The sequence below is a fragment of the Crinia signifera genome, chromosome 7, assembly GCF_055691185.1.
Source record: "Crinia signifera chromosome 7, ASM5569118v1, whole genome shotgun sequence".
In the NCBI taxonomy this organism is placed as follows: Eukaryota; Metazoa; Chordata; class Amphibia; order Anura; family Myobatrachidae; genus Crinia; species Crinia signifera.
This window is the reverse complement of record NC_139223.1, coordinates 118367791-118386621: the sequence shown is the minus strand read 5'-3', so window position 1 is coordinate 118386621 and position 18831 is coordinate 118367791. Positions and strand designations below refer to the sequence as shown.

General features: G+C 44.1%; 1 protein-coding gene across 6 annotated transcripts in view; it reads left to right on the top strand.

Annotated features, from left to right (window-relative positions):
* The window catches only part of BIN1 (bridging integrator 1), a 112358-nt gene that overhangs the window by 34967 nt on the left and 58560 nt on the right, over positions 1 to 18831 (top strand). For all 6 annotated transcript variants that reach the window (XM_083153662.1, XM_083153660.1, XM_083153666.1 and 3 more), the window contains exon 2: positions 12615 to 12695. In XM_083153662.1, coding sequence (XP_083009788.1) covers positions 12615 to 12695 — 81 coding nt within the window. The remainder of the gene's footprint in view (positions 1 to 12614; positions 12696 to 18831) is intronic.

Below are 18831 nucleotides of genomic sequence, written 5' to 3'. Positions count from 1 at the left end.
CACGGGCAAATTGGGCGTGGTCATGGGTAAAGTGGGCGTGGTCACACCCCCTTTCCGAATGTGTACTGGGAAGTTTTTTCCCCCCATATTATTCTTTTGGCCCGAGACAGTGGCCCTGGGGGACATAAGGCAGCCAGGATTTACACAGGAAAAGAGTGGATCTTCTCTGCCTCGCCTACAAACAGGAGGCTTGCTGCATATGTTGGCCAGGATCACGCCTCCTGCTTGCTTGCCTGCACACTTCCTCATTTGTCAGTCACTGACTGAGCTACAGGCTGGTGCCTACTGCCTACACGCTATCCCCCTGTACTGCTACACGGCGCCGCAGGGAGCTAGAGCAGTGCTGCAGATCCGATCTCTCTTCATCCCGCTCCCTGCTGTGCTGAGTGACCGCTGAGCCGGCGCCGCATAGCAGTGCAGGTGGAGCCGAGCGGCAGCAGGGGGGCCATTAATACGGCTGTGTTGTGGGGTATGGAGCGACCTGTGACCTCTTAGGGGGAAGGGAAGGAAGCCGGTCCCCGGCAGAGGGGGTGGACGAGATAGGCACTGGAGGGGACACAAGTGCTCACGGGCTAGCGACCGCTCCGTCCTTCCCCACCAATCAGAGCTGTCAGTTAGCAAGTCTTGCCCTCCTACTTCACCCGTCCTTCCGCACAGCACTTCGGGAGTTGTCGTTTTTTGTTCTTTGTATTCTGAATTAGTTAAAAAAAACGGTACATTCGGTACAAAATGATTTTGCCGGTACAGACTGTTAAAAAACGGTACTGTACCGGCAAAATCGGTACAGTTGGAGGGTATGTTGTTCTGGAATGCAGAGGCCAGGGTCTGCGTCTTTTGAGGCAATTTCCTAGTCTGGCTTACTTAGATCATCCTGACCGACTAAGACATTTTGGAGGATCATGTTAGCTGCCAGGATCAACAATGTTTCACGTTCCAGAGCTTTGTAAATCTGAAAGTTTAGCAGCCACACTAGAAACACATGGGGGAAGAAATGGAGGGGCATATATCACAGATAATTCTCCTGCACCCTGGGAAGAGTTGGCAATTATCCAGGAATCTGTGCGCTGCTGGCTGCATCTGCATACTTCACTCCAGGCCATTCTTACCTACTTTCCATCAGGAGGGTTGTCGCCTAGCAAGAGCTGAAAGGTTAGGGTGCAAACCTCCCGACATGCGCTGGGATAGTGAAAGAGAAACCAGTCAGGCTAATTGTGCCCATACACATTGAGTGCAATGCGATATCAAGCTTCGATTTCCTTGAAGCTCCCCATGAGAGAAATTGCATCAAAAAGGTTTTTTGATGCATATAATCTTACTGTGACCTGAAATCGAGTGATGTAATGAGGGCTGGGCTATCTGGGGGTATATAAACTGACAGATCGTAGTGTGATAAATCAAATGTAGTAAAACCTGATGCGATTTAAGTGCAGCACATAATATCTTCAGATGCGAGATTCGACCAGCATGGCGGCACATCACATCGCATTGGGGGACACATTGGATGTGCATACAATAATGCGATTCATCTCACCGATGTGGTCAAAATGGAAGGGTTGTATACAATATCTTACAAGTTTGTGGGCACCATAAGTATATATAATAATTTCATATGCCACTAGCTAATAAAGAGTGTGGCCAGCTCTCCGTTTTCATTCTTGTCCTGTTCTCAGATCATGTCCTCATGTTAATCAGTGCACGCTATACAGTCTGCAGATGAAACGGAAAGCAGCTGTCGGATTACTTGCCAAACCATACACTGCTACGTCTTTCTCTGCGTACAACCATCCTGCTCCTATTCTGTTAGAGGCAAATCTTCATCTATAAATAGATTGTTTCCATGGCGAATGGATAAAAAGGATGATCCTAGTAGGCATCTCCAATGCTCCATATACCATTTGTATCCCTCTACATATCATGTTATGTCAGGCTGTTGACAGTCCCCTACACTTTAAATATTGTTCTGGATAGAAATTATTTGAATTGTTATACGGAAATTTTTTTGTGATGTCACGTGCTTGTATTCTGCATGTAGGGGGAAGTAGTTCTGCAGATTGGGAAAGGTGTTGCAAAGTGGAGATCAGTTGGATAAGTGCACCATCATGCAGGCTCGGGACTGGCCCATCGGGGGATTCCCCGGTGGGCCCTGGGGGGTCTATGACCACGCCTACTTATGCATAGGGGCGTGGCATGACATATTCTCAGTCCGCAGTGAGGTTCTGCTGACACCACTGCCATATTATGACAGCGCCTTAGGTGAGCTCGGTGTCTGTACCCGCAGCTCATCATGGTGCCAGAGCAGTGTGCAGTGGTGTGACCAGGATGAGCTGTCAGCTGTTTGCAGGGCAGACTGCATCTGTACCTTTGCTCTGGCCATACTTGCCTACCTGACCCTCTCCATGAGGGAGAAAATGCTCTGTTCCGGGACTTCCCTGGTAATGTATGATTGCCATCACCTATGGTCATACACCTTTCTTATCAGTTACCTAGCTCCCCACAGGTGATGGCAATCATACATTACCAGGGAAGTCCCGGAACAGAGCATTTTCTCCCTCCTGGAGAGGGTCAGGTAGACAAGTATGGCTCTGGCTGCTACTTCCCTACTGTGATCCAATTGGGCGGCAGCTCCAACAGCTGAGCCTGCAGCAGCAGGAGGAGGGAGCCCTCAGGGCTATTTCACACGCTCCTGCTCCTGCCGGGTGGCGAAATCCCGCACGGCCCGAAGCCGTGACGCACACATTAGTTTACAATGAAGGGGATGGCCACAGCCCGGCAGCTGTCCCTTCCAGTGGTGGGATCCGGCTGCAACCTGGCGGCCGGGCCGGGGCCGTCCCGTGTGAATGGACACATTTGTGTCCATTATTAACTGCTGTGTGCGGCACGGCTTCCTGGCCGTGTGGGATTTCGCCGCCCGGCAGGAGCCGGAGCACGTGAAATGGCACTTAGGATCTTACCAAAACTCCCCTGGCCTGTACGGCTCTCCCCCCTCCCCCCAAGGATGTGCTGCTGTTACTACAGTAAGATGAGGAGGGGCTGGTTCCTCCAATGACAATCTCTCCCAATCAATCACATTTGCATGGCTGAACATTCATCAAATCAGGATAGAGGAGGAGGAAACAAGCTGTATTAACGCACTTCTGCTTCAGCAGCTGTGTGTCATACTGACTATGTAGCAGAGAGGGTATGCAGTACAGTATATCTTAATGAGGCATCAGACTCCATGGGTGAGTTGTACTAAGCCTTGAAAGTGATAAAATGGAGAGTGGTATGTCGGTTTGAAGATCTTTGGCTGGTGGTTTATCACTCTCCAATTTATCACTTTTTAAGCTTTGTACATCTGGCTCCTAGTGTGACAGTCATTTAGGGGACTGGAAAAAGGTATAGGTGTACTTTTGTTGTCATGTCCTTATCATGCATGTAAGATGGGTGTGGCTATGTGTTTCCTGTGTTGTGTTATATCTAATCCCAACCCCATACATGCACAAAAAATAATATTCATTCATATTGTTTCCTGAGTTTATTCTGAACCTAAACCTTGTGATAATGCTAAAGATATCCCCTAATATGTCCCACTGAAGACACTAGAGATGTCGCCTGTTGTGTTTCTATGATGATGCTATTAATGTCACCCTGATAATGCCCCCATGATGACACTACAGATGTCCCACTAATGATGTCCCTCTGATGATGCTAGTGAATTGCTCGTGATGTTTCCCTGATGACATTATAGATGTCTCCCTCTGATGTCAAGCTGAAGACAATAGAGATTAACCCGGTGATGTCCCCATTATAACACAATGATTTTATTAACCGTTTCTTATATAGTGCAGCATATTCCGTTGCGCTTTACAATTGGAAACAGTGATTAAACAAACTGGTTAAAACAAACCGACTCAGAGGTAGGAGGGCCCTGCTCGCAAGCTAACAATCTATGGATCATGTAAGATGGGTGGTGCTGCTGCGATCTGTGCTGGAGGGGTGCAGTGATCTGTGCTGTGAGAGAAGGGTGCTGGATGGGGTTGTTGTGTTGGAAGAGGGGTGCTGTGCAATGAACAGAGAAGGGCCTTGTTTAAAAGGCATTTTATTTTTCTTTATATGTTATGCTAGGTGGCCCCTATAATGGCTGGCCACACCCCTTTCAGCAAATGACCACGCCTCTTAGTGGGCCCCTGCGAGTGCATTTCCCTGGAGGGCCCTTCATGCCCCAGTCCGACACTACCATCATGCCATTGCAAGTATCTGTGGTATGAGATGAGACCATTAATCGTGCCTGCAGGTCGCTATAAATTATATACTTTTTTTTATTTATTTATTTTTTATTGCTTTACCTCATTCTAGAATTCACACCTTGAAGCAATCCCCCGGATCCTATGTGTATTGGTGTACATTGTATACTATTTTGGACTGACTACAAGCACCACTGTGTTTGTATGTGTGTCTATGTACTGTATATATGGTGTACTCATTCTTCAGTGTTTAGCAAAACTGTACGGATTTATAATTGTCCGCCAAGTGCTATTTGAAAACTGTTATTTTTGGCAATCACCGCAGCAAATCAATGTTTTGGTAGGTGTTTTTTTCTATAAAACTTTCTATAAAACTACTCTCATAACACCTTGCCCTGGATAGGTGGTCTAGCAAAGGCTAGTAAGGTTTGCTTACAGTGCATAAATGTGACTCATGCAAGTGGACTCATGACAGATGCACCTTTTTAGTTTTAGGTAGTGTCACTTACTGGTGCACCAAGGTGGCTGGTGGTACAATACAGTGATGAAGACCTCCACCACCACCTAGCTACTTTACATTGGGTTGTCTTATGCTGGGTACACACCAAAACGATTTGGATTGGATGCAAATCGTATGCAAATCGGATCATACTATTTACATACGATTTGCATACGATCTGATCCCCTCTGTATTCAGATGAATGGATCTTTTTACAGATCCTACCTGCAGCAGGTAGGATCGGATTTGGATCCAATTCAGATCCAACCAAACGATTTTGACCAAATCTGCATCCAATCTGCATCCAATCAGTCTGAATTGGATCCAGATTGATGGGATTGTGCCAAAATCGTTTTGGTGTGTACCCTGCATTACTGTCTATTGATCCCAGTAGCTTAAGTTGTTAGCAGCTATTTTCTATTTCTTGATTCCTTCTGGACTATTTCTGGAAAGAAGACTTCTGTATGATAGTTAAAGGGGAAGACAACAGATGTTTGCAAATGTTGCTACATCCTATGAATGTGAGCTTTGGCATAAAATTGCAGCCATAATTCGGAAATAAGAATTCCAACGATTCCATAGGTTTGTACTTCATTTAAGGCTTCTTATTATATTGTACATATTTTGGCCAATAAAAATGGATGGATTTCCTGATTAATGACAGATAATCCTTTATCGCAGTATTTAATTTAGCGACCGAAAATGGACCCGTGATTGGATGAAAACACACTGGGTAAGGGATAAGTTCCCCGATCCCATGTGTTGCCACAGGTTCCAGCGGCTGCATATCTGGTATTATGCTTCACGTATCTGAGGCACATGAAGCATAATGCCTGATAAAAGCTGGTATCTGGGGTAATGGGATAGTCCCCAGCTTTTTTTATAGACCACTTTTATAAAAAACCATTGTGGGACAGAATGAATATTTTTGTAATTTGTTAGCAAACCTTCACTTGACCTCCCTAAAATGCTACATGCAAATTGCAGTTCCAGAGATGACCCCTACATAGGAAATGTTAAATAACAGAAAGTTGCATCCATTCTGTTGGTCTGTGGTGGAACATCTGTTGTTGCAATTAGATGGAATCAGGGCTCCTAGGGACAGAAATTACTGTGGTTTTATTTTAACTATTTGCTTGTTGTGATTTTGTTTAATACAGTATATTGCTCTGAGTTATTTACCGAACATTCATTATATGCTTTACTTCTAAACCATTTGAACAATTTAATATCTTTTTATAATAAAAGGCCAATGCTGCTCCTCGCCTTTATGGAGCCCGATGAAGCTCCATTCAGATGTGTGCACACATCCACCATAGCTCCTTTTTATATAAGTTCTTCAAATCCCATGAGCCTGGTGTCCACCGCCCAGGGACACCAGGGACAGCCACTGCCTTCAGCTGGGTCAGGGGGTATTCTGGATTGGGTCCACTCCCCAGGGACCTTGCCCAGGCTGGCCAGCCCGGATGTCCTGTTTTGGCCTGGGGAACTAGTATAAAAAGTTTCCTCCGGCTGTAGCATAGCACCGCTGGCTTGTTACTCACTGGCCTGGTGCTGGTTACTCACGGTGTATAAATATGGGGGACCCCTATTCTTTTTTGTTCCCAGAATTTCTGGTGCTGGTTCTAGAAATACAGGGGTGATCTTGCCCAGCATGTATGCTGACCAATGATGGTGAAAATAGCTGGGCTGAAAAATACCCTGTGCGCACACACTTTTTTGCCTGTTTTTAGCATTTTTTTTTTTTTTTTTTATTAATTTTTTTCCTCCGGGGTTGATGATTTCCCATAGCGGGACGCTATGGAGAGCCATCCACCCCGTCACTCATCTGCTGGTAATACCATACCCATACACACTGGTTGGCTTTAGAGCTGAAAGCCGCTCAAACAAGCAGGGCCGGTGCTAGGGTGTCCGGCGCCCTCCTGCAAACCATAAATTTGGCGCCCTTTCACATTGCCATTGCAACAAGCTGCAGCCCGATTGTTGGAGTGTATGCAACATACGATCCTATGGAGGATCTCGGGTGCATGTACATATGCATACACCATCTCAGTGCTGTGTCCACAAAATGTTGCAGGCACTAAAGGTGCCCATACACGCTGCATGAATCGCATATGTTATGGGCTAGATCGCATTGCATGGCATGCATGCAATGTGTATGCGAGGCGTTCCGAAAGCAGTACAAAAAGTATGTGCAGCACTCGTGACTGAGGGGGAAAGGAGGGGAGAGATGGAAGAAGAGGGGAGGAGATAGAGGGGGGCGGTGCCACTGGCAGCGGCACTGGCACAGCACACTGAGAAGAGGGAAGGAAGGGGAGGCGGTGATGCTGCCTGTTCATCATTTGATTGACAGCTGACAGGCGCAGGGAGCAATGGGTAGGGGGCGGATCCGGACATGACGTCATCCAGGCATTCACAGACAGCGCTACATTCCTCAGCGCAAGTGTCTGTGAGGAAGAGGGGGCAGGTCGCAGGAGGAGGACAGTGTGTGCACGGTGCAGGGAGCTGCTCAGCCTCTCCATACTGCCGCCCGCTGTCAGACAGGCGCTGCGGGCAGCGTGCAGGAGGCAGTGACAGTGAGGGCTGGGGCAGCTTTAGCAGAGCAGGGAGGGAGACAGCGCCTTTTCAGCATGGCGCCTCCCTGCTTTGCAGGAGCTGCTGAGTGGGTAGCGCCGGCCCTGCAAACAAGTAAACTGATCTGCTTTCAGCTCAAAGTTGCCCAGTGTGTGTGTGTGTGGGCCTTAACAGAATGATGCAAATTAGATTGGATATTTTGATTTGTGGGCCTGATTCAAAGATGGTTGGTAGTGCTGCTGTCTCTGCAGTGGTTGCAGATATATGCAAATGCTCATTTCAGATTTTCCTTTGTACGCGGATGAGCGATGGAATGTGAGATTTCCATTTTAAGGCTCTGTGGTCTATGATGTTGGGATGGATCTTGTAAATACTCCAACATCGGTCATACCATCAATATTTGCATTAGTCTAGGATGTAACCATGGAGTACCATCCTCCATTCCACCTAAACATGGCCATTGAAGCAGAGTATTTGTAAATGAATGCCCAGTGAATAAAATGTGGCTTATGGTACTGCCAGACTCACTGGGGTACATTTCCTAAGATGGGATGTTGCTATGGGCAGCCAATCCAATTGAGAAATTCCAATGCAAAATTTGGTGTGAGTTCCAGTGTTGCTTGCGTTTGTATACAGTTGCAACAGCAACTCTCCCCCTTCACCCCTTATTAAATTGACCCAATAAACTCACTTTGTAAGAAGCCGGGTAACCTTCTAATAGGTCTTTGAAATGTGGCCGAGATCTGGTGCACAATTTGAAAAAAAAATGAATTAACCCTGGGAGGACGTTGTCTGGTCAGAACTGAACCAATGGCTTTAAGGCAGGTGCTGCACAAGGACATTTGTATTATCAATGACATTATAACTAGCATTCTGTGCTTTGTCATGTGAGGTTTTTTTTTTTTTGTCCGCTATTTGTCTCAATGAAGGGGGAGTAAATATTATGTCCTATTTTTATTTTTCCTTTTTGATTATGAAATTACCCTTTTTAGGCATATAAATCCTTTCTTTGAGTCCTGATAGTTGTGCAGACAAGAATCTGTAATTGTTTCATGCATATGATTATAAAAATACAAAGTTATTGGATTAATATGATCATAGTATGAGGCTGCAGGTTGGTTACTGCGATAGCTGAATGCATTTACTAAAGTGCAGGCTAATTGTCTCCTAACTGAAAACGCGCACTTGTTAATTATCTGCAATGCTGCAATGACTATGTCAGACGTTCTGACTGTGCCAGAGATTGGTCACAGCGCTGAGAGAATGTACAGAAATAGAATCACCTGTGATCACTGGCTTGTCCCTGCTAGATCTCCATAAAATAATCATAGCTTGAAACTTGTTTCTGTATTAGTCAAGTTATGTATTCCATACAATTATGGAAAATACAATTTCCATACAAAATGATTTTTTTTTTTTGTTTGTTTGTTTTTTCCTTTCATTGCTCAAAGTTAAGGAACATCATTAAATAGCAGACATTTTTGGAAAGAGGCAGAAACCATTTAAACTAGCATAATGGTCATTATTCAGGGTTATAAGTAAAAGTTAACAAAGAGCAACTTGCTCTTGATTACATAGGCAGATTCAAGAGCTCCATGGCTCCGTGACACCAAGGACATGGTCCAGCTGGAGGAAGAGAGGGTAAAGAAATTGCGGGAGACCTCCCCTTCTCTCTGGATCCTGTATGTCTGGGCCTGGCTGGGTAGGGATGGCAATCTCTGGGATATCCATCATATAATTGCACCACACGATGGCCACAGTTGGCAGGTGCTGGATGTGCCGGGGGACAATCAAAAAGAAGGATGTGGCTATTAGAACTATTTGCAAAGAAATCGGCCATCATTAGTTACCTGTCAATGTTTGGTTACTATCAATGACCAATGGCCATCCCTATGGCTGAGCGCCAAGGGGGAGGCAGAGCTGCCTAGATGACAGCACAGAAACTGCAGTCAGGAGGGATTGTGATGAGTGCTCTTCTCCCAGACATGCTGCTCTGCTGTGGGCACAACCCCCGAGCCACCCGCAAGTAACCTTATGTCTGCCTTCAGCCACCTCACAGCTGTCATATACTGCCTCCCCAGTCACCCACTATCTCTCTGCTACCCACTATCGCCCATTATATTAGTCACCCTGTCATCCTGTGATGACAGGTGCGTGCTCTGCTTTATCCCCCTGTCACCCATTAACTGAAGTCACCAACTCCCCCTTTCTCTAATTCCCAATTCCAAGAGCCCATTAGGTAGCCTCATGATGGCTTTCTATCTACCACATGGGGTCATTATCTTTAGGAATGAATGGAGACCTGCAGATTAGTAATTTTGGTGCAGTTCCAATGTTCTCCCAAATCTAAAGAATCCAAGGAATAAAGCAAATGATAACTGTTGCATTGAAAATAAATAAATGGGTTCCATTGTTTGACCTGTTTACATGCTTGTAACACTGGCCTATGTGTCTATGTATTAATATCTGCTAAAGTATTGAGAGAGATAAATTCCAACTAGACATTATTTTAAATGGCGCAATGCACATTGCACCAACTGAACTCTGTAACATTCCCTCCCGTTTCCAACAATTATCTGAGTCCGTGACCTTCATACATCTCCGGGGAGCTGGTCTCTGTAATCAGCGAGAGGTGTGTTAGATTTACAGGGTGATTTCATTATCTCTCGTATGCTGGCACTGGGTGTTGCCATTTACTGTGGTGCAGCAAGATGGACTATGTATGTGTAAAATAGTAAATTAGCAAACCTACAGAATTTATAGGGAATCTGTTGCATTATATTTGACAGATTTCCTGCACTATAGGTCTTAACATGTTACCCTACCTCTGTTCTTAATTTCTGATAAACCAGATTAACTAGAAGAGAGCTCTGGGAAAGCTGAGGCAGGGCAAGGAGATGGGTGCGGTGTTCTGTTTTGGAATGATGATGGTCTTCTATCTTTCTAATATTGTAATAATATTGTTTTATTATGCATGGAGTCCAGTGTAGCCTGCTTCAGTTTCACTGCTTGGGAGTTGAGATGTTGGTGTATACACCACTTTTATATATAATAATGTATCATTTAGAAACTGAATGCCAGGACGATCCTTTTTGGCGACCTATTAAGCTCCCCCCCCCCCCTAAAAAACATGACACTGCAATTTTTACAGATTATTTTTATGTGTTCCTGCTTTATACTTACAGCATAATGCAGGAGAGCAGGAGATTTCAGAGAAATCTTGAAATGGTTAATTACTGTAGCGCTGCAAACAGTGGTCCTGATTATTATCAGTGGGGACTACAGTCAAAAACCTATAAATGAAACATTGGTTTGCACCATTTTCAGATGCATAGCAGGGGTGGATTGGGACGGAAAACCAGAATGGGAAATTTACTAACGAATAATTGCTAGCTCAGATAACTCGACTTCTCCGTTCTATTGGTTCCTTTTATAAGTAGCTAGCATATTATAAGTAGGTAGCATAATGCAGCTGTGAGGCTAATACAATGAACTCTATAGCCCCACATCATACATTCTCCCTCTACTTGTGTCTACTCTCAAAACAGTGTTAGTAGTAGTAGTAGCATCTAAAGTGCCCTGCATCTTCGTTATATCTCCTCTACACGGGCAATGCCAATGACCGTGTCACAACGCTAAAAGTAGTTATCCATGGTTGCTCAGTATATGTCTACCCAATACTTGGCCTCCTAGCTTGCAATCTGATCTGTCTAATGGTCTATCATTTACTGATCATCCTTTTCCCTCACATCCGGCCCCTCACTCCTCCATCACACTTTATATACTGCACACTCTACTGTTCATTGGACTGTTGAGGTGCCCTGAGGACTGCATTTGGGAGGCCCTGCACTAAGCTCAGGCATACAACACGGTGACAGAGGGCTGCAGCTACTGATGAGAAAGGGGTCCAGCTCAGCTGGAAGTAGCCCAATTCCTAGATGCCATGCCTACAACTCTCTGTTCTTGCACAGTGTGAAAGATTCTTGCAGTGATCTGGATGTACCAAACAGGGACAGAGGTTTTTCCTACCTCTGTCATTGAAAGCTCTTGCTAGTGCATACATAGAAGATACATTTATAAAAAAAATGTGAAACACTTGCTTGGCATTTTGTGTCATTAGGCCTAGTCTCCTCGTGGCATAATGGTAGCTCATCTCCCGAGCTGAGGTTCATGGTTGGAGGCAATTGATATTTGTGGTCATGACTGCAGTTTGGCTGTTGGCTGTTTAATCATCTGAGGTCTTTGAGGAAAAGAAGGAGTTACCCATTCGAACAAACTTAATTAAAGAAAAAGAAATACATTTAGTGGCCACACAAGCTGATCACAGTTTAGAAAACCCCCAAAACATAAGTAAAACTTGTACTCCCCTCCCCAGGGTTTGGTTATCACTGCTCAGGTGAGAGCGGCGGGTCTTTGTGACTTCCTGCTGTGCTGTAACCCCTGGTGCAGTAAAGTGATGCTGTAAAACAGCAGCTCATTTTAAAGCCATAAAAATAAGAAACCTAGAGCAGCGCATGAGAGTTGAAAATACCAATAGATGAAATGAATTGAATGTAGATTGAATGATCTCATACAAATGTTTACTAAAGCATATTAAAATGTTAAAACAATTTGGTGAAAATTGAATGAAATAAACAATGAATGGACACCCCGGATGGAGTTACTTCCCGGAGAGTCTTTTCCTATAATACCTCTGGGATAGAAAATATGACATAGATGGGAATAGTTCCCACCCTTGGTAGGGTTTGAGTGTCCTCCACCAGGTCTCTATGTGGTCAGTCCAAAGCTGGCACAAATTGGCAAAGTCCACTGGATAAAGCTGTACTTTGGTCTGCTGGTGTATTTGGCAGATTGATGTTTTCCAAATTGAGTACTGCTGGTGGGCGAAGATTTCATAAAAGTCCTCTTGTTGGCAATATATTTGTAAGTCCCAGGGGTTGGTTCAGACTGATCCTGGTTTTGGCAGTCAAGTGAAGGGGTTGTCCAAGCAGCTTCTAGGTGGCTTTATCAAAGATTTTAGCTGGATTGCTCTGTGTGCATGCCCCCAAGCAACAGGATCGTCATCGCCTGACTAGATCTTAACTAAATGTAGTCAAGATCTAGTCAAATTGACAGTGTTCTCTTGGGATTAATGGAAAAAGCGCTCCAAAATTTGTATGTTTTTCACATACAATATCCCATGAGAGTAAGCAGGTATTCCCTGTTCAGTTCTGTTATGCTCCTGAATAAAATATTTTTTTCCTATATGCAGATTTAGGCAATAAGTAGAAATACTACATTTCTAAATTGTTTAACATTCTGGTTTTTTTTCTCACTAGGTGCTACAAAAACTCGGAAAAGCAGATGAGACAAAAGATGAACAATTTGAACAATGTGTGCAAAACTTCAACAAACAGTTGGTAAGTGACTTCTAATCAGCTGATTTTACACCTCCACTATCAAAACAAAGTAGTGTTATTGTTTACCAGATTATAAATGGAAATGCTGTTTATACGGGATGCAGTCAAAATCCCGACAGGGTCAAATTCCCGAATGGGCCATAATACCGACAAGGACAAAATCTCGACATTTAAAATATTGACAAGGGCAAAATCCCGACATGGTCAAAATACCGACATAAAGAATGTGCAGGTGAAACTGTCGACAGGTTGCGAGGTCGACATGGGTTTTTTCACTATTTCTTGACTCGACATGTGCCGACAGGCGGTATTTCATGCCCTACCATCCACTAGGGCGTTGTGGGAGAATAAAATAGTGTGCTGAGCGCAGCGAGGCACCGTGCCCGAAGCATTGCGATTGAAGCGAGCAATGCGAGGGGCTGCGGGTCACCTCCAACTGTGTCCATGTCGACTCTGACGTCATTCGGGTCAAAAAAAACAGTGAAAAAACCCATGTAGACCTCGCGACCTGTCTGGACTGAAGCAGTTTTTCAAGGGCTTAAGGACTGGTCAATCCTGTACTTTCGCTTTTTTGGGGTGTAATCATCAGTAGGAAGCAGCTTCTTATTGGTCCATCGATACACACCCCTATCTGGCAGAAACCCAATATTGAAGGCTAAGGAGCCCTGTCATTGAAACTTTTTAACACTTACCTGGGATTTTTCCATTAAAGAATAGCTTCAAGCAAACACCACCAATAAATCAGCTCCTCCCTAAAGGGATTTAAGGCCATCCATATCTACTCACCCAGTACTCCAATAATGGTTACATCCAGTTTGGGATTTTACCTATGGGCTGCCATCCATGACTGCATTGTCTACACTGTGACTGGCAGGGATTTCTTATTGGAAGACCTACATGCCAGTCACTCGCAGTAGAGGCAGTCCCATTGAAAGATGTTTCCTCCATTCGGGACTGCCAAACTAGGCTGCAATTAACAGAGAGCTATATTCCTATAGGAAGTTGCTCCCTGTCTGGTCATCAGCCCTTGCCAGCTTCTATGGACTGCAGATGATGCAGTCCATAGTAATCAGGGTTTTCCAGCATCTGTGAGCTACATTCTGCAAATTACAAAGCCCTGGTCATTGACAGCTCCACTCCTGCTCAAAGGTTGGAGCCAACGCTGGTTACATCTCCTTCTCTTATGACTTTGCTTTAGGGGTTTAACCATTAACCCCTTCAGTGGTTGTTTTGTTTTTGGGGGAGCGGTCCCCACTGGGCGAGTTTTTTTTATGGGGAGCGCTCCCTTAAAAAAAAAAAAACACCACTACCTCCCTTGGTCCGGGCAGCGATGCTGCACTGTCAATCAGCGGCTGCCGGGACCTGCGCCCCCCACGCCGTGTCCCTGCCCCGGCAGCTGGCTTGTCATTAGCCGGCGCCGGGGACTTCAATAAGAAACCCGGAGGGGAGGGGGGAGGAGAGGAGGTAGCCGGGCAGCGCGAAGCTGCCTGAGACAGTGGCAATCCCGAGAATTTTCCGGGTTTGCCAGACTGGGCACTGAGGCACAGCCTGGAAAATTCTCGGGATTGCCACTGAAGGGGTTAAACTAGTGTATTATTTACAGAAAGTTGATGTATAATGTTGATAATACAATGTGACTATTTTAGTAATAGAGATTGTAATTCAAAATGTTTTTATATTTTTCCTGTATGTCCAATTTCAATATTTAGTGATGACTATTCAGTACAAAACATTATTGTTATAGGTCTTTACCTAATATCCGTCTTTACCTAATATTGGTGCTGCTTATAGAGAATACAATTCCATAGTTTCCTTTGCATTCCTCATTATGTTATCTCCTTGCTTCCAGATTTCTTATACTGTATAGTAGGAAAGAGTATAACTTAATGTGTGTGTGTGTGTGTGTGGATAGGTTTGGACAAGACCAAAAATATGACCAATCAGGCAAAGAGTTTGTAGAAGTGATATTACTATGAAAAAAAAAACATTTTGTCATTTTTCTATAAATGATCTATTATTAGAGGCCTTAATTATTGGGCGTCAGATAGCCCCATGTATCTAAATTGCTATAAGAGTCTGAGCAATGCAACATTGCTCCACTACAGAGACGACTGATCTGAAAGTCACTGTCCTGGCAAATCCTTTAATCCTCTATATCAGTAGTGGTGAATCTTAGCATTGTCAATGCAGTGCTACAGCTCATGCATGAACGTAAATTAACATGCAAGACTTGCATAACTAGGCCCTGAGCAGTGGTGGAGGTATCCTAATGGATCCTTCTCTGCAGCGGGACTCCTTCCCACTAGAGACTATGTGGAGTGCCGGAATAAAAAACATCTTCAGATGGTGAAGGTTCCCACAGTAAAACTCTGATAATTTTGTAGGTCATTATACATTTTAACAGCTTTTGTATAAGTTAAGTATGATGAAAGTCCTCTTAAAGTTATCTTTTTAACCAAAAATACCCCTTGTAAAACCGTTTGCATGTTTAATTGCATAATGACGGGTAATGTAGACTGCCAGCTCTTTGTGCCAGAAACAGTCAAACAAAGGAGAAATAAGGCATTACTGGTAAGGCTGAAATCGTATTGGTTGTATCTGGGACACAGCTAAGCCTCCGGCTACATACTGCTGATGTTCACTGAATAACATTAAGTTTCATCAGAAAATTTCTTGTATAGCAGAGGAACTTCATCCATGTGCGACTGTCATGGTGCTCATCTCTGTCTCTCTGCTGAATTCTGGGTATTCTCCGGAACTAGTGTATTCTAGCAAGGGTTAAATATGCATACTGTACAGCTCTTGGCATCCCAGAGATGAATAGTTAATATTTAATTTTAGGCTTAATGGCAAATAGTTTTCAGGGAGCTTCAGTTCCTACTTGTGCAAATACATAGTATGATATGAGATTAAGTAACCATTATTTAACTTGGAGGAGAAGTCACTATGGATGTATGAACATATGAAGATACTGACGGAGCACGTTCAGTTCCCCACAGTGAGCAGCTGTGGCGCCAGACCAGATTGTCGTGCTTATCTTTCTTTCTATTGTATTACAAAGGCAATGCAGAGTCATAAAGAGGTGTGTGTGTGTGTGTGTGTGTGTGTGTGTGTGTGTATTTAAGTAGTGATTTCTGTTTGTTTGTGTATGTTGTATGTGACATTTGGGAGTCCTATACTTTTATAGGGGTGTTTAGGGAGCCAGCTCTGCAGCGACTGCCTGGACTGGACTCAGACTAGAAATAGACCCTGGCATTTAAAGCACACCTTGGTGTCAGCATCTGGCTTCTGACTCCTCCTACTTCTTAGTCTATGCTCTTACAAATATAATTAAAGGAAGAACAACATGCATTTAGTACACGTTAGTCTCTGTGTTAAAATACCAGCGTACATAAAGAGCATTTGCGCCCTACCCCTCATAATCTGAATAAAAAGAGCATGCGCCGAAGGCACGCGTGTCGAAAAAAGGGGTGTGGGTTTTGCTGAGAAGGGGCATGTTCATACAATAGTATCCCCAATCAAAATGATGTGACAAAGTATTGCCCAGTATGTCACACACCATAGTTTTGCCCACCATAACCAATTGAGGTACACACCATAGTGAGGCCCATTATGCTAAACCCCTTAATGTTCAATGTAATACATTTTTTTTTTTTAAGTCATACTTTTTTTTTTAATAAATGTAGTTACATAACATATTCAGTAGAGATGAGCGCGTCCGGATCTCCGGGATCCGAATATGGTGATCAGAGTCAGGATCCGAGCCGGCTCGGGAGTTCCCGCCTGAATTCTGGACCGAAAACAAGGCAAAACGTCATAATTCGTGGTATCTGGATTCTATATAAGATGCACGCGCGCCCCGCCATCTTCACTCCATTATAGCTGCTCCCTGCTCCGTCTCCGTGCCCTGTGCTGTGATTTATTTAGTGACTGATTTTTTTTATTTTGTTGTAAACTAGGTGCTGCAGTGCTCACACGCAGGGGCTGTAGTGCTGCTGACTGTACACTCAGTGTACAGGGGCTGCATTGTCCATAATACAAGGGGATGTGTCCAGTGTGTCAGGGGCTGTGTCCATTGTCCAGTGTAACGGGCTGTGTCCAGTGTGACGGCATATATCTAGTGTCCAGTGTGACGGCATATATCTAGTGTCCAGTGTGACGGCTGTGTCCAGTGGCGGTGTCCATTGTCCAGGCGCTGTGTCCAGGGGCAGTGTCCATTGTCCAGGCGCTGTGTCCAGGGGCTGTGTCCAGTGTACAGGAGCTGTGTCCAGGGGCGCTGTCCATTGTCCAGGCTGATGGGCTGTGTCCAGGGGCTGTGTCCAGTGTAAAGTAAGAAAAATAAATAAAAGTAATAAATAAAATAAAAACACATTTTTGGAGGATGATGGAGGAGGAAATAGTGGGAGATCAGCAACCTGATAGAAGTGCTGAAGCTGCTACCACCAGTCATGACAAGGCCTTTACCTCTTTGTGTTTTTTGCTCTTTGGAGCATTTATCTTTTTTTGGGGTAATTTATTAAACTGCCACCCTGTCATCAGTCATCCAGCTACCTCTGTATAACCTTTTGGCCCAACTACAGTAAATGAAAACAATTTTGTGAGCTGTGAAGTGATCAAAATTGACTAGAAATGAGTGGAAACTAATGTTCTTGAGGTTAATAATACTTTAGGGGCAGAAACAGGTCCAAATTCTGTTATTTTAGCCATTTTTAGCATTTTTTCATAAAAATCCAGATCCAAAACCAAAACCCGCAAGGGTGTTTTTGCCAAAACCAATCCAGATTCAAAACACAAAGGGAGATCCAGATCCAAAACCCGAAAAAGTGCCCGCCGCTCATCTCTAATATTCAGCAAAAGAATCAGACAATTGTGGTGACATTTACAGTAATTAAAAGGACAGGTCACTGTAATGGACAGGCTAGATCGGAAACAATAAAACATGACTAGTGATGATTCACAAGTGAAGTTAGATCTTTGGTGTTATTGAGTGACGTTAATCGACGTCCCCTTAAATAGGGCAGTGGTCGAAATGTTGTGCAACTTAGCTCGATGTGGGCTTATATTAAGAGGTCTTCACTGTCACTTGGTATCTTGGAGTGGGTTCAGAGGGAAGCTGGACGGTTTGGAGGGATAAATGGGAGAGGAAAGGGAGGGGGGTCCCAACGATGGGGTGAAAGAAGTCTTAAGAAGAAGCAAGATTAGTAAGAAGCAAGGTAGAGCTAAATAAATAAGTTATTCGTATGTGAAAGGAAGTTTTAGGATTGACCAGGAAGAGGGGTGTTGTGATATGTATACCATGGGAGCCAAACAGAGTGGAATTTATGAACAGTGTTTTGTAGACTTGTGATATATTCCATTTTAGCTATGAACCATATTCTATTACATAGTTCTTGTCGGCTAGGAGCATTTGGGTTTTTCCAATGGCTAGCTATTTGATGTTTAGCCGCGCAGGCAATGTGCAGGATCAACTTATTCGATTCCTTAGGGAAATGGTCAATTGGGGCACATAAGAGTAGATTAATGGGTTCGATGGGAGTGGGAGGGATGAAAATTTGAGAGAGGAGGGAGAGAACCATCTTCCAGAAATGGGCTATAATTGGGCAGGACCACCAGATGTAGTAGAACGTCCCCCTCTGCCCACAGTTTCTCCAGCATAGGTCTGATGAATTAGGATAAATGCGGTGAAGGAGAGTTGGTACCAAATACCACCTGGAATATACCTTATAGGAGTTTTGTTTAATTGATACGCTAATTGAACATTTTGAAATTGCTAGTCGAATTGATTCCCATTCCTCCTCTTCAAGATGCCGGCCTAGATCTGTTTCCCATCAATGTAATACATTTTACCACACACATGCCCATTATGAAACACACACACACACACACACACATATATACACACACACTGTTTGTGCATGCCATTCCCAGTTATTAGAGGTGCTAATGATTTTGGCGTAGCATTTATAACTTTTCGAAGACCAAACTAGCCCATTATGGTCACATATCCTGCCCTGACAAGTGTTCCCTGGGGGCAGCCCACATGTCCCGACCCTCTGAGAGAAGATACAACATCAAAAAGGTGGACAATGATGCGCTGTCTCTCTAAATTTAGACCTTTTTCATTGGATGAATGATT